The sequence below is a fragment of the Petromyzon marinus genome, chromosome 11 (assembly GCF_048934315.1).
Source record: "Petromyzon marinus isolate PM22_M1 ecotype Great Lakes invasive population chromosome 11, UKy_Petmar_22M1.pri1.0, whole genome shotgun sequence".
Classification (NCBI taxonomy): domain Eukaryota; kingdom Metazoa; phylum Chordata; class Hyperoartia; order Petromyzontiformes; family Petromyzontidae; genus Petromyzon; species Petromyzon marinus.
This window is the reverse complement of record NC_133677.1, coordinates 2836519-2860040: the sequence shown is the minus strand read 5'-3', so window position 1 is coordinate 2860040 and position 23522 is coordinate 2836519. Positions and strand designations below refer to the sequence as shown.

General features: G+C 45.5%; 3 protein-coding genes across 11 annotated transcripts in view; 1 reads left to right on the top strand and 2 right to left on the bottom strand.

The window, feature by feature from the left end:
• Nucleotides 1-1277, top strand: part of LOC116941351 (prominin-1-A-like) — a 45366-nt gene extending 44089 nt beyond the window's left edge. For 2 of the 3 annotated variants that reach the window (XM_032952378.2, XM_032952380.2), the window contains 2 exons: nucleotides 84-171; nucleotides 1115-1277. In XM_032952378.2, coding sequence (XP_032808269.2) covers nucleotides 84-153 — 70 coding nt within the window. In that variant the 3' untranslated portion in view covers nucleotides 154-171; nucleotides 1115-1277. The remainder of the gene's footprint in view (nucleotides 1-83; nucleotides 172-1114) is intronic. The other variant, XM_032952379.2, reaches the window with a different exon arrangement.
• A 5970-nt stretch (nucleotides 1278-7247) lies between these two features.
• Nucleotides 7248-9291, bottom strand: LOC116941352 (BLOC-2 complex member HPS6-like). Its single transcript, XM_032952382.2, has 2 exons — nucleotides 8919-9291; nucleotides 7248-8548 (listed from the first exon to the last, which is right to left on the bottom strand). Exons 1-2 carry the CDS (start codon nucleotides 8974-8976, stop codon nucleotides 7260-7262), a joined length of 1347 nt encoding a protein of 448 aa, XP_032808273.2. The 5' UTR covers nucleotides 8977-9291; the 3' UTR covers nucleotides 7248-7259.
• A 937-nt stretch (nucleotides 9292-10228) lies between these two features.
• Nucleotides 10229-23522, bottom strand: part of LOC116941353 (A-type potassium channel modulatory protein KCNIP2-like) — a 130369-nt gene continuing 117075 nt past the window's right edge. For all 7 annotated transcript variants that reach the window (XM_032952389.2, XM_032952383.2, XM_032952384.2 and 4 more), the window contains 7 exons: nucleotides 20593-20717; nucleotides 19984-20053; nucleotides 19448-19518; nucleotides 16776-16883; nucleotides 15372-15476; nucleotides 15041-15103; nucleotides 10229-14058 (listed from right to left, as the gene is read on the bottom strand). In XM_032952389.2, the coding sequence (XP_032808280.1) occupies nucleotides 14005-14058; nucleotides 15041-15103; nucleotides 15372-15476; nucleotides 16776-16883; nucleotides 19448-19518; nucleotides 19984-20053; nucleotides 20593-20717 (596 nt within the window). In that variant the 3' untranslated portion in view covers nucleotides 10229-14004. The remainder of the gene's footprint in view (nucleotides 14059-15040; nucleotides 15104-15371; nucleotides 15477-16775; nucleotides 16884-19447; nucleotides 19519-19983; nucleotides 20054-20592; nucleotides 20718-23522) is intronic.

The following is a 23522-nucleotide window of genomic DNA, read 5'->3' as shown; positions in this document are numbered from 1 at the left end:
AAGTGAATTCACAAGCTAAAAGTTGTAGCAAAAAGAACCCCAATATAACGTAACATTAAAATGTCATATTTTATCACCATCAGACCCGTTAATTCTTCAGCTCACAAATTACCACGTGCAAAAAATGGCTACAATGGGAAAAAAATGGCTTAATACTCTTCCCACCGCAAGGTAAGTGTTTGCATCTGACATGTCAAGTTCACCTCTCTTAGACATGGAGCATGAGGTTCCACGTGTCATCCGTGATAAAACACGGAGTGCCTCGAATTGAAACGCATCCCGCGCTCATGCACACGAATCGACACAGACGCGGGGGGTTCTGTGCATGCGTATTTTTTACTCGCTAACAGCACTTGCCCCCAACAGTCTACTAAGGCTCTATGGGGGATCTTTGTCTTTGTTATCTTTAACTTTTTTCGCACCACCGTACGTAGCCAACCGTGCTCATCGGTGGTGCGGGGAAGGGACGAACTAAACACAAAAAAAGCAGTTCCAAAGAAATTAGTTTTCAATCTAGAAATGGGTCATCGCATCCTGGGACGTTGTAGCGGTCACTGGCGCCCATTTCGTTAATTGCTCTGCATTATAACCGTGGCTGCTTCGCGATTTTCTTATTCACCGTGTCTAAGGAAGTTTTGTTTTCCTCTTGCTAAACGTGTGTTCATCACTCGGTGAACTTAACATTTTATTTTTCTTCTGTCCTCTCTCCTGCATGCCTGTGGCTTGACCTGCTCATCAGTGACTTCGACTGGAACTAATGTCGCCGGCTCCAAAATAGGCCTTTTTGTTGTCGCTAATGAATTATTGTGGCACTCTGCCCTGCGCGTCTGAGACGACTGGGTGGTTCCTGTGGATTGGTGCTACCCAAGCGTTGTATGATTGTCTCCATAGATAATCAATGGACTGTTACTGTTGAGTGGAAGTCCTGAGTTGAACTGCGTCGATGATTGGCCCCTGATTGCTAATCCACGATCTGTGAGGGTGAGTGGCGTAAATAGGGGCCCATCTTGATGGCAATGTGATTATTCGAGCGCAGTGCTGTCTCGGGTGGTAATTTTCACACGCAGTTAAATGTAATTCCTGATGGTTCCTCTTTGTTCTTTGCTTCAAGCAGCTGATAACTCGCATGGATGAATCGAAGATCTAATGGGGGAGACAAGATTCAGCACACGTTTTGAATACATTCAAATTTTACTTGACCAATTACGAAAGATCGTATGATGATACAAATCATTAAATAATGTTGAATGTAATAAAATTGTATGCCATCACATGTGGATTTCCATGAATGTAGCTTGTACAGTCTTTTCAGCTTGTACAATGTCCATAAAGTGATGACACACTTTGTTGTTCACGAGTAGAATACCATTATTACTTTGAATGCCAACGAATAGTATAATAAAATAATAATTACAGTACAACGTCGCATATCTGACTTGCTGGAGACTGAGCTGTAGGCAAGTGAATGTGAAAAGCTCATATTTGTGAACTTATGAAAATAACCCTTACACCATAATTCCTGCATTGGGTGTTAATTGGTCAAGGCCGATATGTGACGTTTTACTCTATAGCAATTGAGTAAACTATTCAGACAGCCCTGCGTATGACAAATCTTAGTGCTTTATTATTCCTGCTTCAGGTTAATGTTTTCCTGTCGTTGCGTCCGTCCTGTTGGATTTTTTTCTGCGGTCGTGATACGTTCGTGATACGTTCGTGATACGTTCGTTCTTTGTGCTTGGGTTTAGCCTTCATAATAGAGAGAAAATAAATACCCACCCCCCCTTTTTTTTACAATGTTTGGAAAAGGCATTAACGGCCAGCTTTGTAACACGTAGGCTTTCGCGACCAATATTATCCACAATACAGGTTTCTGGGGGTGAGATCGCGTAAATATAAATGTGTCGTTAAACCCGCCACCACCCGGCGAAGCCATTTGGTAAGGTTTGTCACGTAAACAGAACATGCAAATTTGTTACTTGCCATTGTCAGCAACAACATGTGATATCTCTCATCGTAGTAATAACATCGTGGCATGTAGGGAAAGCAGCACAGCGTGGCCTGCCAGCTTTTAAAGTCACAGGAACTGTGTTTGCGCTGCATCACGAAATGCGCGCGCGCGTTATAGATGATGTGGGCTTATGTTGTGGACAACAGCGGGCAGTGCAGCAGAATACATTGTACTGTACTGTGCTCTTTCTGTTCCCACATCTACAGTATACCCGCCCCCCCCCCCATCTTAACAAACCTGCAATGACCAGAGAGGTGAAGTATGGTCGATAACCCATCAACAAATCGCATGGTGTTAGGGAAAGCCCTCGCCGAAGCAGCGGATCGACACACGAACTGTTCACGTGTACACATACAGACTGTTCACGTGCACACATACCGACTGTTCACGTGTACACATACTGACTGTTCACGTGTACACATACTGACTGTTCACGTGTACACATACAGACTGTTCACGTTTACACATACTGTTCGCGTGTACACATACTGACTGTTCACGTGTACACATACTGTTCGCGTGTACACATACTGACTGTTCACGTGCACACATACCGACTGTTCACGTGTACACATACTGACTGTTCACGTGTACACATACTGACTGTTCACGTGTACACATACAGACTGTTCACGTGTACACATACTGTTCGCGTGTACACATACTGACTGTTCACGTGTACACATACTGACTGTTCACGTGTACACATACAGACTGTTCACGTGTACACATACTGTTCGCGTGTACACATACTGACTGTTCACGTGTACACATACTGACTGTTCGCGTGTACACATACTGACTGTTCACGCGTACACATACAGACTGTTCACGTGTACACACACATACTGTTCGCGTGCACACATACTGACTGTTCGCGTGTACACATACTGACTGTTCACGTGTACACATACTGACTGTTCGCGTGTACACATACTGACTGTTCACGCGTACACATACAGACTGTTCACGTGTACACACACATACTGTTCGCGTGCACACATACTGACTGTTCACGTGTACACATACTGACTGTTCGCGTGTACACATACTGACTGTTCACGCGTACACATACAGACTGTTCACGTGTACACACACATACTGTTCGCGTGCACACATACTGACTGTTCACGTGTACACATACTGACTGTTCACGTGTACACATACTGACTGTTCACGTGCACACATACAGACTGTTCGCGTATACACATACTGACTGTTCACGTGCACACATACTGACTGTTCGCGTGTACACATACTGACTGTTCGCGTGTACACATACTGACTGTTCACGTGTACACATACAGACTGTTCGCGTGTACACATACTGTTCACGTGTACACATACTGACTGTTCACGTGCACACATACTGACTGTTCACGTGTACACATACTGACTGTTCGCGTGCACACATACAGACTGTTCACGTGTACACATACTGACTGTTCACGTGTACACATACTGACTGTTCGCGTGTACACATACTGTTCACGTGTACACATACTGACTGTTCACGTGTACACATACTGACTGTTCACGTGTACACATACAGACTGTTCACGTGTACACATACAGACTGTTCGCGTGTACACATACAGACTGTTCACGTGTACACATACAGACTGTTCACGTGTACACATACTGACTGTTCACGTGTACACATACAGACTGTTCACGTGTACACATACTGACTGTTCGCGTGTACACATACTGACTGTTCGCGTGTACATATACTGACTGTTCACGTGTACACATACAGACTGTTCGCGTGTACATATACTGACTGTTCACGTGTACACATACAGACTGTTCGCGTGTACACATACTGACTGTTCGCGTGTACACATACTGACTGTTCACGTGTACACATACAGACTGTTCACGTGTACACATACTGACTGTTCGCGTGCACACATACTGACTGTTCACGTGTACACATACTGACTGTTCACGTGTACACATACTGACTTCGCGTGTACACATACTGACTGTTCGCGTGCACACATACGTACGGACTTCTAGTGGGCCAGGTGCAGAGGCATTGTTCATATTCAGCTCGCTTTTGTCAATCTACTGCTAGACGAGGGCTGTCCCATGTCAGCGATAATGAAATTACCATTTGGTTTAGCGTGCAATCATGCGTTTCATGTATTCGTAGCAATGCATTGCACGGTTGATGCCTGTCCTTTTGCAAAGCCTTCGGCTAAAAGGTGAATTGGGCCGCCTAGCGGTAGCGAGTTCGCCACTCGTTCTCAGCCGTCCCGAGGGTCAAATCTGTCGGCCGCCCCGATTAACACTGCGGGGTGCATTGACGATACACATGCCGTCTGCTTCACAGTGGACTTTGTACACAGAGCCCCTGATGTCTTTCGCAATTGTAGACCATCTTTGTGCCCGCTGCACGGTCCACATTTGCCAAAAAGTAACCTGAAAATTCAGCAGGTGGGATGATACATCGCAGGTACATTACCCCTGCCCCCTATTGGGAGTTGGAACGGCTTCTGGCTGCTTGTCTGCAGTTTCTCGAAGTTTGCATGACACCCACCACGATACCATTGTGAGAGAGAGGACCCTGAACTATGTCTACATTTGCATGGTAGCCCATCTCGTTCTTTTTACTTTTGATGGCAATATAACCGCAACTATTTTTTTTTTACTGTAAGCACACCGAATATGACATGGGTGGTCGTGAAAACGAGTGAAACTTATGACTTGCTTTTAATATCTTATTTTTTAATGTAGGAACCCCGATGTGAATGCACTTCGTGAATAAACACACTCCATTGGCCTTAGTTAGGTGTGCTGCTGCTGGCTGGCCTGAAATGCAACGCAAAAGTTCCTCTTTTTAATTGCAGGACGTGGCACTGTACAAAACGCAATGCGACGTTGAGCGGAACACTAAATGTAACGCATTGTGCACCATTGATTATATCATTATACAAGCAGAGTTTGGGGAACCTATTTCCTTAACCGATTGCCAAATAGCACTTTACAAAAACAACTTTGTGCAGAACTCAAATTCACGTGCACCTTGGCTAATTTCTACATATCCCCAGAGGTCCTTACAAATAATGACACGAGACAACTGAGCAAGCGAAAAGTAGACGATGCCACGGTCAACAAAAAAATGTCCCTCCGATACCCGATTAGCGCGACCATGTAGGTCACTCAAGTGGCCATGGGCTGTACGAAATGAAGACGCGGTCCGTAGGTTGGCGTACCTCTCGAATGTTCACTACAAAGTCAAAGACCCCCCCTTATAACCTCAGCAGAAGTTTGGGGCAAGTGCTGTGTGATGCGGGTCCATTACACAGCAACACCCCCGGTCACTTGCTCGATGCAGTTCAGAGCTTGCACACCGAAGATGCCGGTGATTTGCAGAGGTTGAGAAATGTTTCTTGTACAAATATTTGTATTTTTATTATAATCTTTCAACACACACACAACGGTTACGCAATTTATGTTGAGTTACACAACCGAACTACAGAAGAATAATTGTAATGTTTTATACCGGGTAATCTCGAAAATATGGTGATATGGGATTAGTCTGAAGGAAAATATTTTTTGAATGATTTTTTGAAACAAAAAAATGTGATTGTACTATGATAGAATGCGGTTAATAAAACTTAATTTCTTGAATGTCAGCGTAAAGGTGAGTAAACATGTTTTAATCCGGACACTGTATGGCGTGCTTGGAATTAAATACAATTCTACAGAAATGCTGCAGTATATGTCCAGTTGCACAATTCAGGTATACTCTAACAGGCACATGCTTTTCAGATATACTTAAAAAAAAGTGTGCTGTCGTAATGTATTAGAAAAAAACGAGTTTTGCTGGCTGGAGGGAAAAAGAATCGCGCCTAAAGGACGTGTGAGCTGCTCGTATTATTTTAAAACCACTACTCTGTCACTGTACAACGTTAATATCAGTGCACTCTGAACCCGCCAACCTAAGTTTGATTCCCAGCCACGGCTAAACATCATTGCTAAGTGGTGTCTGATCCATTCCTGGCCCTCTTCCCCTTCCTCGACTGACGTTGACCACCTTGATGAGGCGTGTTAAATTGAACTACCACAACAACATTGCACGGGGAGGGTTTAATCCAGAAAGTGGATTTTCAAATGTATAAATTATGAGTATATACTGTGGTGGTCATAGATTGCATGTCCGTAATAGGAGATTGAGGGACGATCGAGGCAAGCAACGGGGTGATTTTAGCAATAGATGCCCAGCTAAAGTTGAAATATATTCCAAAGTTTCCGACGTTAGATCTTGTGCTCCTTTGGTGCACACGTGTGCAATCACAATGCAGGTAAGTCTGAGCTTTAGTCGGGTTATTTGTTCCTGAGATCTACACTCCGTAATGTTACACATTTGATCTCAAAAGTATCGTTTAATAAACAGATATACATATATCTATGCATATTGTACGAATAATGTATTTCAATGTTATTGAGAATAAATTACACTGGTGATTAAACTGAACTGTCTTGCTGCAACGAAGCACCGGTAAGATCGAGAGCATTGTTTGGGATTGGAAGATGGGGAAAAAAAAAACATTAAAGTCACATCAGACGTTAAGGGATACGCCCAGGGCTTAATGTCTCGGATATTTTTTCAGAACTCTGCTAAGCTGGATTAGAGTAGGGTTTATCGGCGTAAGGCACTACCACAAGATACGCCCATCCATAATAAATCCCCTCTTGCATTGTAATAGCGAACCAAGCATTCCTCAAATCGTTTGAATACGTTTGGGCCACCACTAAGAACGACTTAACATCGAGTCATAATTAGTGCACATAACTGCGTCTGCCTTCCTGCCCCGCTACACAAGGTCCACCACTGGCACGAACACCACTCAGTGCCGAATTAAGCGAGTGCGGGGCCTCTAGCACATGTTATAAAGGGCCATAAAATAACCCCATAAATATGAAACACATTTTTAACTTGCATAGTAAAGTTATTATATTTTTTCATTTTCTATACAGCCAGATAATACGACAAATCGCTAACCTTAAACGCCCACTCGTTTATACAAGTATAAGGCAGTATAGTGCTATAGTAATAGAGAAAGTGCAGAATCACTGAACCGGAATTGATAGCTTGAAAGCATTTAGCGTGGGACGCCTTTGAAAGTGCGGGGCCTGTAGCTACTACATGTGTAGTACTACTACATATGTAGGTACTTTGGTACTGGGATAATCCGTCACTGACACCACTCCAAATCAGGACACAAACTCGACGTTCCGTTTATTTCCCCTCGACGAAGGAGGCATCATCGACGCCGCCACCACCACCATTATCATCATCATCATCATCTTTCTTCTCATCACTCTCATCGTCCACGTCGTCGCTGAGAAGGCGAACGAGCAGCGGCTTCAACATCCCCAGGGTGAGGCTCGGCGCGTCGAACAAAAACGGCTGCGCGTGAGCCGCGTCCCCGGCTTCGGCGGCGCCCCTGACGATCTCCAGGAGCGCCTCCTCGGCGCTCGCTCCGCTCGGGCACAACTCGAAGACTCTGCGGAGCTGCGAGTCCAGCAGCCGGGTGCGCCCCACCTCGGCCAGGAACAATCGGAAGACCTCCCGTCTCAGCAGAGGGTTCCCCTTCGAGCGAACGGTCGCCTCGGTCACGGCCGTCTCGGCCTCGCGCAGCCGGAGCAGCAGCTGCAGGGCCCTGAGCACGGCCCGGGGCCGCCAGCTCGACAGCAGCAGGTCCACGTGGGCCCTGGCGGCCTCGACGGCCTCCTCTGCCCGGGGCAGGGCTGAGGCCGCCCGCTTGTACAAAGGCGCGTCCGAGGCGGAGCAGCCGGGCGCGTCGGCTGGGCTTGAGGCTCTCTGGAGATGGGCGAGGCACACGAAGGGCCGCAGCTTGTCCGGCCACTCTCGGTACAGGGCCCGGCAGGTGGCCTCGAACACCGGGAGGATTGTACGGCCGCCGGCGGCGGTGTCTGCTGGAGCGATTTGCGATGGGTACGGGTGCAGCATCGCACGCCAGAGCTGCGCTTCGGCGAGAGTGTGCAGTGTGCCGTTCCAGTCCTGGTGGATCCCCAAGGTCTCCCAAACGGTGGCGAGGACCTCCTTTGGGTAGTTGTGGGCGAGGATGTTGAAATGGGCGATTCCGTCAGCGCTGGGGATGGTGGTGGTGGTGGTGCTGCTGCTGGTGGTGGTGGTGCAACCAAAAAGGCGAATGACAGCCTCGCGTGTGTTGGGGGCATGATGAACGTCGTCGTCGTCTTCATGATGATGAACGTCGTCATGATGATGAACGTCGTCATGATGATGGACGTCGTCATGATGATGAACGTCGTCATCATCATGTTCATCATGATGAACTTCGTCTTCATGATGATGAACTTCGTCTTCATGATGATGAACGTCATGATGAACATCGTCATCATCATCATGTTCATCATGATGAACATCATCATGAAGACGAAGTTCATCATCATGATGGTGATGGACACCATGATGATGATGATGGACATCATGATTGTCGTTCTCGTCACGCATCTGAAATTGCATTTGCTCGGTTGGATGTTCTAGAAGGGGAGTTAACGAGAGAAGAATAAAAAAATATTATTAAAATATGCCTAAGTAAATTGTGTTAGCTCAATGTTAAACCCCTCACCTTGTGGGACTGCAGTAAAACACAATAAACACAGTAAAAACATAAACATTACCGAAAGAACCAAAGAAGATATACACGTTACCCTTTTTTAACCAAGCGATTGAGTATTGCACGATTTAAATATACATTGGATAAAAAAACCCCACTACAATTAATAAACTTTGTCCGATTTACAAACTCGGCAAACGTGGCTTTTAACACACGTAGACTTTCGCCTACGTCAGTATATAAACAGCAAAACACAACAGTACGGCACTGAACTGTATTAAAGTTGCACTTGCCTCCGTTGTTCGTAGCACCCTGGATGCAGGTTGTTGGCTGTGATGCTTGATCTGTCATCTTTAAGCTAAGCTGGCAATAATAGTAATAATAATAGCCAGCTGACGGCAGTTGTGAAAATACAGGGCCTGACTTGTGATACCCAAAAGGCTTTTAAGTAGTCCTGGTGTCCATCACTGTCCTTGGGAGACAAAACGGGTAACCCCCCCTCCCCGTGGTTTCAAATGCACTGCTGTTTTTAGTCACGGTTGCTTCGTAAGTTTCCCCTTTTTGGATGACTCCCTCGGCTCAACAACACATAAACACCATCGATTAGACTTTATTTTAATATCCAAAGTGGGGGAAGATGGAACCCCCCCCCCCCCCAACAAGAACTTGTAAGTTGTCACCCTACTCTTTGGTTCTATTCGGTAAAGTCACGAATTATTTTTTTTTACCTACGTGACTTTACCGAATAGAACCAAGGAGTGTGAATTCTTGCAGTCACGAAAGCTTCAAATCTAGAATTAAATTGTCACCCTGTAATTGTACATCAGCTGTGTACTTTTATAATATTTTCCCTACGGTAATATGAAGAAACTCTGTGTGGGGGAATACCAGAACAATAGTTGTGATTGTGCTAAATGAAATACATGCACAAACAACAGACATTTAGTGTGTTAACTGTATTTCACCAACTCTGACATTGAGAAAGATGTGTAGTCTCTCGCCTCGTTTAAATACAGTACGGACAAGTCATAATTGATATTTTTCAGCCGTTAAGTCAGTCCACTGCTGGATGAAGGCTTGCCTGTACCATGCTGGTTCATAGGGGTTGTTTGACCATACTGGAATTCGCTGGTCAGTGCATATTGGGACACAGATTTCACTCGCCACTAAATGTTATCCGTGGCGTGCGTCTTCTACTGGGATTTTGGCATACAGCGTTGGTGTACGGTGCTATTTCTGGAATATTTAGATGTTCTTTCCTGGATTTTCTGTTTGCACAGTCACATAGTCACTTTAAGATGTTTTCTTGTTCATGTTTTTGGTTTTTTGTTTGTTGTGGTAGCACCCGATTCACGAGCCGAATGGCTCACAGGGCTATACCAAAATATATGGAACTATGGAACTATGGACTACTTGTACAACTTGCTCCAACTACCTAACGTTTAGTTGTCCTTTCCCGCACCTCCAATGGCACGGTTGGCTACGTACGGTGCGAAAAATGTTCAACATACGTAACACGCTTGCTTGTTTAGATTCATTCTTTGTACATTCCTGGAACCCTTTTCATAGCGATGCAAGCAAAACAACACACACCAAAAAAAAATCAAGTTGTTATGTTTATTTGTTTTCAAATATATCTATCATGATAACCATTTGAACAGTGCAAATTACAGCCAGTGTATGCATGTATTCAGACAATTCGTAAAACAACAGCAAAGTAGAACAGCACTTCTGCCTTACTCGCGTCGCGTTCCTGGCTAGTACTATGTGAGTTTAAAAAAATGAACGTGGAGCCACCGGAGCGTGTTGCTGGCAATTTTTTTGGGAAAGGAAATACTCCGTTGATGTTTTGTTGTGCAGATATGCATGTGGGAATAAAGTAGCCAGACCCACTCGAAGGCCCATATCACAATGGACCAACCACTCTTAAATTAACTAAACATTGTACACCACGTGGAGACTTGCAAACAATAGCACAGTAAGTTTCTCTGATTATGAGAATGACTATCTTTACTAAAACTACCACGCAGTAGCTGTGAAGGTGAAATGCCAATACATTATTGTTAGGGCACATTTTTGTCATTTTCAACCCTGTTAATGTTATTTTGACGAATAGGGGACCCGTTGCTCTTTCCACAATCCTCCTTTAGTCGGAACACTGAAAATATTGTTTTTTTACGCCGTTATATGTCAAGATAATATGTGTTGTGAGGTTTTAAAAAATATTTTCTAGGATTTACAGAATATCCGGGTAAAACCATTACATCAGTAGGACCACACATTTTAAAGTTAGAGCAATTTTAAAGGAACCGTGTCAGCATTTTGTATTCATTTTGACTCCCACCTGTTCTGCGTTGCTATCTATTATATATCTTATATAATTTCGACATTCCAATGCAATTCAATATGCATTTGTTAGACGGAAAATCATGTTAGCCAGTGACCCAGCAAGCTTCCGTGGCAACGGCCCACGGCCACTAACAATCGAATTATTGTTGGGGTGGAGAGGAGCCCAGCCAGCAGCCAGCCAAGAATCTCGAGGCGTATATTATTTTAAATTTGATTGTGATGCATTGGCCGTAAGACTTAGAATATTGCGTGGTCTATCATGTGTGCTCATCTACAAATCAACATTTCACATCTTAAAGTTTAAAATACCATCCGAATCTATTTTTTAAAAAAATTGAGCTGCGCGACGGCCGTCGTAATTGCAGGTCTACATTATATATTATTGGTGTAAGTCTAAGACTACGCGGCTTCATGTAAATGTGCTGCGTGAATGCGGACCTCTACGGCGTGTGGCTAAAGTGCTACACTGCTAACTGATCATTGCTCCACGAGGTGATTGCGCGGACTTAGTAATTGTACACCAAGTATTCTACGGTGTGTTCTTAATATTAAACACGTTAAGCAATGTTGCAATTTGATGTGCTTTACGCTGTGCGTTAATACATGTACGACAACTTACAACACTTTATGAATCTACTGTTGGATGAAGGTCACCCCCAACGCTGTGACAGTCCTGGGAATTGTTGGACCATGTTTCACCGTTGGCGGCTTGCTTGAGTTGAAGGAGAGAGGTCTCAGATCTAATTTGCCACGAATGTTATCCGTAGCTTGGAATTAAACTCGTGGTTAGCTGTCACCACGATGGACCCGGTAGCATTACTTTCATTCGTGGCCATGGCTAACATCAGTGCCCGAGTGATGTCTGAACAGGTCTGCTACCTTCATCAACCTATACTTACCAGCGTGGTGAAGTATGGTTGAACAACTGCCATGACAGACACGATGTGAGCAGCCCTTCATCCAGCAATGTATTGACAAAGCAAAGTCAAATCTAACTTAATATGCATTGGGCGACAGGGTTTTTGGTGACCTGAAGTAAGGTGATAATTTCCAGCTGCATTTCTGGTTTGATTTCACAATTGTACGTTTTAATTTCAGGAGAAAGCAATATTTACTGTACTTTACTTTCCACTGCACTAAGAATGGTGTTGATATGATAGCTAACCCTACTTCATCTGTGCCATTTGTCAGTTATCAGGGGTAAGCAGACCGGGATAAGCCATAACGTCGGCATTACCCTTCTTGAGACCAAAAAAAAACAGCCGAGTAAATATCAAAGCTTATTTTAGGCCCCTCATGTACTTTACAGGGTGATCCATTTTTAGAAACCCAACTGAAATAATTTATACATCTACGTATAGAGAAAACATTGTATTTCAAAGCCTCGAAACATCTCCCACCATTCTCAATAATAAACTTAAGAAATATTTTAACAGCTCTTCTCGGTAAGATACGAAGCCGTCGCTTTCACAGTATTCAATCAGCTGTTGAGAAGAGGGGAATTCTAAATGAGTAGGGTGTCTATAAATGGATCATCTACTTTTCAGGATGTCGTAAATGTATTTTAAACTTGTAATGTTGTACAGTGCTGTGTTCTGCTTCGTACACGTTGTGCCTGTTAATAACACAGTATATATTTAATTGAAGTACTTTCTTGCACATGTATGTCGTGTCTGTTAGTTTTTTTCCTCTCAAAAAGTATAAATTTCAGTTTGTTACATGCCAATTATATCGATGTTCTAACTTTGAATATTTGGTAACCTAATTTAAAATCCATACATACATGTTGGACATTCTGAGGGGATAAATAATCCCGTATATGGAGGCTAGAACATCCGGAACAAATGTAATCCAGTATACTGTTTTTGGCACACACATGATGTATACTTGGTAACTTGGTGATATTTTTTGTTTTAGAGGTGCTTAACAAGTTTAAACTTCCAATATAAAATATAAATGGTGTTTTGGCAGACTACCCACAAGTCCAATAAAAGCTCACTTATTTACTCATTTTTTCACCAATAGACTGCTTTTAGACAAACGCCACGCGTTTCAGAAATACCCAAACTCCACAAACACAGCCGCTTATTTTCCACCACCGACATAGACTCCAAAGAAAGAGCCCCCCACCCACCCACACCACCCCACATCCACACCAACTCATCGTCAACCACGACACAACGTCGCAGGCGCGAGACAGGCAGGAGTGGAAGGTGGCTTTCTTTGCTCGCAGTCTCGTGAAGAAGGTCTTATTTGTCATCGAGCGTCTTCGCTCATACCGTCTCGATCCAGATGATGGGGCTGTGCGGTGCGCCCGGCTGGTTGGCTGGCGAAACCTCGCGATGTAGAGACGTTTTTTGGCAGGAGCCCAGCTGCTGCCACAAAATATAACGTTTTGTTTTCATATTGGCAGAGATAATATCATGGATAAGGCATAGCGACAGCTGGGGGCGGCTAGGTGGGGGGGGGGGGGTTGGTGGTGGCACGACTCGTAATGTCGGCAGACCGCGTGTCGCGAGCATCCTCCGACCAGCGCATGGGCACCGATCGCACTTGGGCAGGACCTACGTGACTTCCTTGCGAACATGTGAGCGAGTGTGATAAATCGCGTGAGCGGGTACCGGTGCTAAAAATGGCAGTGTCACGTGCGCATGAACGTCACTAAACAAACCGCCCGCTGATTCGAAATTTCAACAAGCGCACTTCCCTTTTTTTGCTTTTACGGCCGACCAAACAACCAGACGGTTTGGCCCCAGATTGCCAACACCTCCGCCAAAAGCGGTGTCTCAAGGAATGGCCCGATCCGCGCGCTTGCGGAAAAATGCCCCCCTCCCCCTCCTTTCGCTCGCCACCAAATCCTTCCGTCCGTTAGCAAAACACGGCAGTCATGCACGTGTCGCGCACCCGCCTGCCTTTTTTTGCAAAGCGTAAGAAACCTGTTCAGGTTTTAAATAAATAAATAAAACGTGTGAATGTGCGGCCGTGAGGCTGCACGGGGGAGGCCACGGCGTTCACTTCTCCGGCGACGCCTCATGATATCTGCAGGTTCTGGAAGACGGCCATTGAGCGCATGATGTTTTCATCCTGAACACAAGAGTGCAGAGGAGAGCAGTGGTCACAAAGTTGAATGAATTGCGAGGGGGGTCACATTTTGGGCCACCTTTTGATGCTTTTGCTTGGGCGTCAGAACTCTCACGGGAAGTTAAAGTTCCAATCTAAGATATCTGCAACCAGCAAACACAGAATGTATTAAAGGGCACCGCTTATTTAATAACTGCTGCTGACTGTTCTTTAAAAAGATGTTTAGTTTTTTTTCGACACGTTTATTCCAATTTAAGTAAAGTTTAAATATGAGAAAAGTTATCCGTATGGTGATCTTGCAGCGCAGTACACGACCACATTTGTTCGAGAATGCCCTGTGGAAAGACGACTTCGTAGAACTAATTCTGAAATTGCTTCACGTCAAGGTATGTATTTTATCCACTAGGGGCCACACTATCCCCACGTCCTGCCACAGATACATGCTCGTCACATGGCAGTCAAAACACCCAAAGTGAAGAACCAAATTGGGGATGTTTTGTGTGGTCTCTGCGGCCGGGCTAATGGCATTTTTTTTTGCTTCACTCGAGATCACCGTTTATCATAGTCAGCCGATCCCGTGATTCAAACATGCAATGCCAGCTTGGTGCTCTCAATCCTGAGCCACGTGCCCACCTCTGAATGTTGCCCTGTTCCAATGAGTGGTATTAAATGAGTTTTGCTCCGACCTCTGAGAGGCAGCGGCCAAACGTTTTGCGAATGTGATGCAATATTTAAAATTTGCAGGCGTGCACTCATTACATTATAAGTACATAATACATAAACTCCAGCCTTTCTTAAATCCACAAATGGACCAATGGATGAAGGCCTCCACATACCATGTTGGTCAATGTGTTTTTTTAGCTACCATACTTCACCACGCTGGTCAGTGTGGTTTGGTGAAGATGGGGGAGGGCATGACTGTTTTTGTTTTTAAATGTCAATGATATACACCTGTATATAATGCCATTTGGGATTTGTGCCTCACATTTTTGCAGGCCTGCATGAATTCTTCTATTGACACAACCCCATCCTTGTTTTGATCCATCTTCTGTTAAAGAAAAAAAAGTTCGTTTCACATATACCAAATTAGTTTTCAAAGCAAACAACGAAGATCTTTAACATTTCCCATCAAAACAATCGTGAGTTTCGTACCAGAAATGGAACATTCTGCGAATAGCTGCCGTTGCGTTTACGTGAAATTAACAACGGCTTTGGTTTTTTGATTTCGGGCAGACTTTTAATGAAGGAGTAGAGAGAAGTTTGAAACAGACGGTGGCAGAGAGTGAGAGAGGAGACGGCGTGGACGGCGTCGTTACCTGGAAAAATTTGTCAACGTGCTCCTCGGGAGCGCTCATTGGCACCGTAGGGTACGTGCCCCTGCCCATCATGTCGTAGATGGATTTTATGATGTCGTTCATTTCCTGCAGCAAAGGACAAGTGCGCCGATTGTAAATCGCGCGGCAGGACAAGCGCACACTTTACACTATTAGTGCACGGCTTCGATATTGCATGTGCTGGGTAACACGTTTAACGCGTCTCGGCAGCGCTGCGTCTAAAGACGTGGGGAGGCATACAAAACAGCTGGCCTAATTACATCCATGTAGGGTAGATAATGCAACTGTCATCGTGACCTGCAAGTTGCAGCCGGTACTTTTGTTTTGCTTCTTTTACAGATCATGAATATTTGGAGTTTGCGTGTTCTCTCTCTCTCTATCCCCCTGATCACATGGATTTTTCTCTGGGTCCTCAAAATTTTCCCTCCACATTTAGAAAAATGCGTTTATAGTATTTGGCTGCCATAAATTTCCACGTGTTGAAAAGCGACTTCGTTGAGCTATCATTTGTGGCCAGGTCGCTTGTGAAAAAAGAGCTATATAGCTCATTGGGCCTTACCTGGTAAAATAAAAAAAAAGTTTTAGTTTAGTATTCTCTAAAGTGGCGAGGTAATGTCAATACAGCGTTGGATTATTGATTCTCTGCGTTGAAATTTTAATTGTTATCCCCTCGTGTTATCCAGGTACTCCGTTTCCTCCCATACACCAAAAACTTCTTTCTGGAATGATCCAAATGCCGGATCCTCTTTAAAAAGGGTGGAGGCTCTGTGAGGCTTTGCTGCGTAAAAACGGGCATGATTGTATCATTTAATCACGGTTCGATTCAGATATTTATGTATGATGTAACTTCGCATACACTGCGCGTCCCAAAAAATAGATTTCTTATTATTATGTTTTTCAGTAAATCTGCATCGTTGGGCCACCGCTGGCATGTAGTTGGACCAAAGTTGTCCCAACGTTCCATGTTTACTGAGTTGTTCAGAACACAATAAAAAGGGACGTAATAAAAAAAAAAACATTATTGCCGTATGACAACCAAAAATGTAAGCCAGCCTTATCTCAATGCAAGAGATGTGACATCTTCAAACCGTATATATTCTTGGACTACAACACTGCTATTTCTCTACACAAGTCGTATGGCATACAGTGGCACACGTAGCCAACCGCCGCCAATAAAGACCGCTGACATGTGGCACCAAAGCAATTCGCCGGCTTTACAGCCAAGCACCACTGAATGGCTCCACATCGTAGACATCAACGTTCAACGTCTGTTGCTCTTCCAAATGTCAGTTGCTCATCTCTGCCACACGTAGTGCGGAGGAAGAAGAATGGAGGGCATGCGGTTTGCACTGTAGAGATCGTTTCGTGCGTGAGCACGGACATCACCTCCTTGGTGATGTAGCCGTCCTTGTTGATGTCGTACAGGTTGAATGCCCAGTTGAGCTTGTCGTTCAGTGTGCCACGCAGCAGTATCGACAGCCCGGTCACAAAGTCCTGCAATCGCCGGGGCACCAAAGATACAAAGATCCCCCGCATAGCCTTGAACAGACCTGTTGGGCCAAGTTCTGTTAGCAAGTAGCACCTATGAAGGCCAACACGGCACACGAGGTAGGTGGGCGGCCAGCACCACGCCCAGCTGTGGTGATGTTTACACACCTCACCGGGTACTCATTTGAGGCTCAGTCGACCTAGGGCAGGCCCAGGACCGGCTCAGATAATTGTCATTGGTGTTGACCATGAGCCGGAATCGACATTGGATCGTCGGGATCATAGCGCAGACGCACTAACCCCTGCTCTGTGCCTGAGATTCCTCGTTCTCATGGCCAAATTGATTCCATTTGAGATCCATAACCAGGTCCTCGGGTTGCCACCCATCATGCTTTTCCCAGGACAACATTATTTTTGGGACAGTTGCCCTTGGAAATCTAAAAATGTTCCTGGGATTATTAAAAGTCCCTGTTTTTTTGTCAGCTTAATAATACACCACTTATTACATTTAGGTATCTCCTCATTCGGCATTGTGAGATATTATTTCATTAAAAAAAACTATCCTAGGATTTCCTAGGTTCGTTTTTGCGCGTTTTGTACGTTCAAGGTGGCAACCCTACCGGGTGGCCTGGTCTTTGCTTTTCAAACCAAGCCACACATTAAAGGTGATGATACACCAGGGTAATATTATGGAAATCGTAGCCAGCGATTGCTACCGGCAATAATTATTTCCGCAGGCAATAACGGCTGGATAAACTATCTATTATAGAAAAAACATAGTTGCCGAAATCTGGACAAATCTGATTGCTGCTCCCCCTCGTGGGAAACTTGAATCGCAACTTTCAATCAGATCACCGAGAGAGGTCACATTACTGCCCAAGGTTGTCATGTTCTGGAGACCGTTCAGCATTTTCAACAAACTAATTTTCATCATTGGCTAGACAGACCTCCGTCACTCTATGGTATTGCTGTCCCAAGTTTGCAAGTTATCTCAAAGTAGTACATCGCCAGTGACAATTGCTGGAACACAATTTCCGTCAAATTTCGCCGAGTGTGTCATAACATTCGGAGCCGAGTTGACCGCGGAAGCAGCCGCGATTTCATGGGGTCAACGTGGAAGCGAGATACGCACCCCGAGATGAGGTTAACTTCTCACTCGCGTTGTTTTAAAACGCAAAGTGAAATTTTAAAAAATACAAGAGTTTAGCTTCAAATTGTCTAACTTAACACGTGCCTATGTTAAACGTTATCAACATATAATTTTGAATATCGCTGCCTAACAAGCAGCCAATCCTTATTTTACGTGCCAATATCGCCCTTAATAAAGTAGGCATCAGTGCCCATCACAACCTCTGCCCCCCACCCTCACCCCTGGCCATTGAGCGAAGGGCCAGATGGGACGAAGGCTTACAGTGATAGGGTGCAAGGTCATTGAGGGTGAGGCCTTCCCTCGGTACGAGTCCTGGTGCTGACTCTGGGCCATTTACTGGGCCAGCTGGGCCCTGTTCCCAGTGGCCATGGAAAGGACGCATCAGCTCCACGCGGTCGTTTAAAACGATCCCGACTTATTGCGAGCGCGGGGAATTTTGCCGAGACTTGATTGCTTGCCCCACACAGCAATTACACTCTTCGTCTAATGGACTCGGTAGAGAACTAATTTGTTCGTCTTATCTCCCCGTTAAAATGCGCCACGGCAGAAATTCTCATTTGGTGCGGTCACATCTTGATATCGCCCTCAGTGGGACACTGATGTAGTATGTGGAACGCGCACAATGTGGTTTGCCTGATTATAGTGTTTATAGGCAGTGGCATATAATTGTAAAAAAAAAATCTATAGGTAACACATAATAGTACATCTTTAAATATCAGCTTCGCACATAGTGTTTATGTAATTTTCACGCAGAGAGGGTCTCCCCTGAATAGTGTTTGACCTCTGCTATTCCACGATATGCCACTAAAAACGATGAATCAACATCTCAAATCCTGCAACGCGTGCACGTGCCACTCTTGTGTCAATCCGCCGGCGGATGAGGGCATCCCCCCCGCACCACGTGGGTGGTGGGGTTAATTTGAGAGTGCTTCACCACACGCTGGTGAGTGGATGTTCGATGAAGGCGGCGTGGGGGGGGGCAGCAGTGACTGTGGGACACTGCAGTTGCCCGACAAATGGGATTTTTCTGCACTGCCCTCTGCTGACAACCCTCTGTGATCCTCTAATTCGGATGTATAATATATTTATCGACGTCGCATTGTAAGGAAAAAAAAAAACCACACGTGGCTCCCGTTAATCATGGCAGGACGGTAGAGCTTGTGAAAAAAAAACACGAACGTCAACCAATATTTCAGCTCACTTTAAAAAAAAAACAAGAAACGAGATTTCAGTTGGGGAGGGGAGGGGGGGTGAGATGCCACGAACGCAGCGGAGTGAGAGACGTCCGCTGCTCGCCCAAGCGGCGGACGTAATAACGTTGACGCACGGACGGGCCCTCCGTCACCGTAATCGCCTCCCCCCACCTCCTCCCCAACCGCGCGCCCGTTCGCACGGTCAACGGCGCCAGCCGCCGAAGCACCTCGAAGTTGAGCGATCCGCTGTGATCCTTGTCGAAGGCATTGAAGAGATAGTGCGCGTAGGTGCTGGCGTCTGGCAGACGACACGCGGGGAGGGCACGCAGGCAGAGAGAGAGAGAGAGAGTCGCACGCTTCCGTGGCTCGCGACGTTGCATGGGTTCGCGACGGGTTAAGTGACGGTTATCAATCATTTGAGTGCTGCTGAGAATGTGCGCGCGAGTGTATGTGTATACCCGCTCTTGCCTAGTGGGGAGCGGTGGCGCAGCGGTTAGCGTGCTCCCCTACGGACCCGGCGACCCGAGTTCGATTTCCAGCTCACGGCCACCAACACCAGTGATGGTTATTTGAACTGGTCCTGGGCCACCCCTAGATTTACTCAGGCTCAAATGAATATCTGGTGCGATGTGTAAACATCGCCACTCGGGAGGCAAAGGCGGCCGGGCCTTAGTGCTGGTCACACACCACACCTTGTATGTAAGTTGAACTTCAAGGCTATACGGGGAATCTTTGCCTTGTTTGTGTGTGCAGCCGTTCTTACCTCCTTGCGGGAAGAACTGTGCGTAGATTTGTTTGAACATTTCCTCGTCCACGAGGCCCGTGGGGCATTCCTGCGGGAGGGAAGAGCATTGGGTGACAATTTTAATGTTAGCTTGAAATATCTGTACGTTGAACTTCGGAGCCAACCGTGCCAATCGGAGGTGCATATGACTCGTAAAAAATGTGTCATTAAAAAAGATTTTTATTCTTGCTTTTAATTTTTTGTCGATAACTTCGGCCAACTGTATTTTTCGACGAAGTGAATATCATAAATCATTCGGCATATAACATTACTAAATGATCAAATGTATTTTTATACTCATGATACATGCATTGACTTGGCTATTTGAAATGTATCCAAAATTAAATGGAAATTATACTTTGAGGTTCATGCACAGACTGAGAAAGAACGAACAAGGGAAAAACAAAAGAGGCAAACAATACAAACGAGACAACAATCAAGACAACAACAACAACAACAAAAAGATCGAATCACATCGCGACCTCGAATTGTGACAATTTATTATCGTGAAGAGAGGGGGGTGGCGGAGCGGAAAAACAATCTTCACCACATCACGAAACAAGCGGTGTGTGCGTGGGAGAGCCGTACGTTCTTGAAGCCGCGGTAAAGGATCTGCAGCTCCTTGCGGTTGAACTTGGTCTGCTCCTGCAGGATCTCGAGCCCCTCCGGACGGTGGCACATGGGGGACAGCTCCAGATCGTCCTCCGTGCTCTCTGTGGGAATCAAAGTCCGAGCGGAATGTGAGAGCTCACAGGGGGGGGCTTCAAGGGGAGCTGACCGGGATGCCCCTCTGATTGCTTTTTGTATTCATCCGATCAGTAGCGTAACTTGCGTGGGAGCAGGCAGGGGGTGCCTTGCCCCCCCCCCCCTTCTCCGTGGTGGCCAAGGCAACGAGTTGGGGCCCCCTTGACAACCACCATGAGAGCTGGAGTGGTTGCATTTTGCGAATACGGAGCGGCCCTCTAGCGTTAAATGTTCGAGACCGTGAGCGTAATGACGTGACTAGGCGAGAGGAGCCGCGATATATAATAGCCTGGGTGCGACTGTGGGAGACGAATCAAATCTTGGGGCCCCACCTGACCGACTGCCACAGTTATGCTACTGCATCCGATCCGCTGGCAGCGAGCGCCCCGCCTACCTAGAGGCTTCCAGTGGTGTGGCGTTAGCATCGGTTGCATTGGAGAAAGGATTCATATGGGGAGGTCTCTTGTCCAATCGACCACCCTCTTAATAGTTAGGCAACTGGGCCACCCAGCACGTGGGCCTCGGTGTACAGCAGTTGCACTGCTTGAACGCTAAACAGCTGCACCACTGGAGGCTTCAGAACATGAGGCGGTAATTTGTGATATGGAAGTGTTTCCAAATCGCACGCTGCTTCATATTTCATATGTTGTCTGGCGTTCGGTGGTCTTAAAGGAGGATGGGCAGGCAAGGAGTGCTCGATTTTGAATTCAAGTGGAATCCAAAAATAAAAAAATGAGGCACGTGCCGATCACACTCCAGCTTGTTTGATCGCAGAGCGGGAGTTTGCAATGTCTGAGAGCATGCACCGTTAGTTTCGTCTTATTTTAACGGATAGGCAAAGACTGTGGCCTAGAGACTTTAGCCTAACGGTTCATGTAGCTAGCCTCTGCCTGCCGCTGTCTGCGTGGGTTGAATGGTGTCAACCGAGACGACCGACCACTTAGCCAATGCTGTGACCGCGCATGCAAAGTAGGAAGAAGCCACTTTGTGTCACTTTGCCGCGTGCGTGCGTGCGGTGTGGCGAATGGACAGGATGTGCAAGAGGAACAACGACATGCACGTGACGGTCGTGTTAAAAATAAAATAAAAACCCGTTGTTGTTGTTTAACACTCGAGTGATGCGAGGTGCGACAGCAAGTGACAAGAGACAGTACAGACTGTGTACAGCAGGGACACGGAGTGTGGCACTAAACGACTCCTCCCAACGGCCCCTTCGCCAGGCCGGGGGTCACTCGTCGATGACCTTTTACGTTTTGACAATGCAGCTGCAGGACCCATAGGGTACGTGCGGTGGGGTGTTTTTGTTTGTTTATTAATGACCATGTAACATAGAGTTGATAATTACCCCCTAAATAATAATAGTATTATTATAATTAATTACGTAATTTATGATTCGGAAAAGGAGTCTGGAAGGCCGAAAGGTAGATGGACCGGTAAATAGCCTAATTTTAAGAGGTGAAACTCACTGCCCAAAAATAATCATTTCCAAATAAAACAATACAGGTTTTTACATACTGTAACGAAAACAAGAAATTAATTGTGCAGCTTAATAGAAAACACTGCATAACTAGAAAGTGAACATCTTTAACCTGCAGAGGTTTGCAAACTCTCACTGACGCCGAGTTTATTCGTCTGGCACGCTCCTCTGCCCCCCATCGTCCTTGCTCCATGACTCATGATAAAACATTTTTTTTTACAGCTCCCTATTCAACACTCCTCAAACCATCCCCCCACCTCTGCCACCCGCTCACTACCCCGAGCGCCTATAATTTACGTAACTCCCGACCAATAATAATAATAAAGGAGACAAAGTGCAGTAACGAAATAAATAAATAAACACAAACAAAACAGTAGCGCAGTAAACAATACAACGAGGAGATGCAGACGTTAGACGCGTGGGCGCATGACACAGTTTTTTTTTTAAACCGGAAACCAAACTTGCTTTGACCATTCGTCGAATTATTGGAGCGGGCGCAAGCAATACATTTCAGCAACCGCTGCTTAATGGTGCAGTGCCTGCCGTCAGAGCGCGTGCCCTTCCCTATGGACACAGGCAGCAAGAGAGAGAGAGGGGTGGGGGTAGAGGGCATGGGAGACGTGGGGCACACAGTGGCATAGAAAAGCCACGCACAAATCCCATGACAACTCACAGCGGAGTCCAACTGGCATGCGACACAATATTTGTTGAGTGAACAAAGATCAGCGTATTTTCATTGTCGTGTTAATATATATCTTTTTTTACATGGGGCAAACACTTGCCACTCGTCACACGTAAAGTGTAAAGAGACTTCGTACGATAGTTAAAAAAAAATTATTGAAAAAAAATATGGCAAGCTACGCACAAAGCCACGGGCCAACTGGTATATGCACACGAAGCTCTTGACAACAAGAAATATTCATCATTAGACCTCCTTTGCCAGTACCAAAATGTAATAATAGGGGTTTTCCCCTTTTTTCTGACAACAAAACTGAACCCTTTTTGGCGTCATTTTGTCGAGCACCAAATGGGTCGAGGCTCAAAAGAAAGCCGTCCCTTGGTGTGGACCAATCAGTTTCAAGGACAATGCATATATTATCATAGTATGTTTTTTGTTTTCATTTTGACTGCAGGTATTGTGGTTAATGCAGACATGGATCCTTGTAAAAAGGTTTCAGTTTTGTTGCCAGAAAAAAGGGGAAAAACCCTATTATTATAAGAAATATTCAGTTCGCGATTTCGTTGAAAATAATATACACCGTATGTTGTGTATGGAAACAAACAATAATTGAAAATT

Bases quoted from the DNA above. Each gene is read 5' to 3' on its own strand.
- LOC116941352 (XM_032952382.2), bottom strand. From the start codon at position 8,976: ATGACAGATCAAGCATCACAGCCAACAACCTGCATCCAGGGTGCTACG. The intron at 8,549-8,918 runs GCAAGTGCAACT...CTCCCCTTCTAG, and splicing joins GGGTGCTACGAACAACGGAG to AACATCCAACCGAGCAAATG.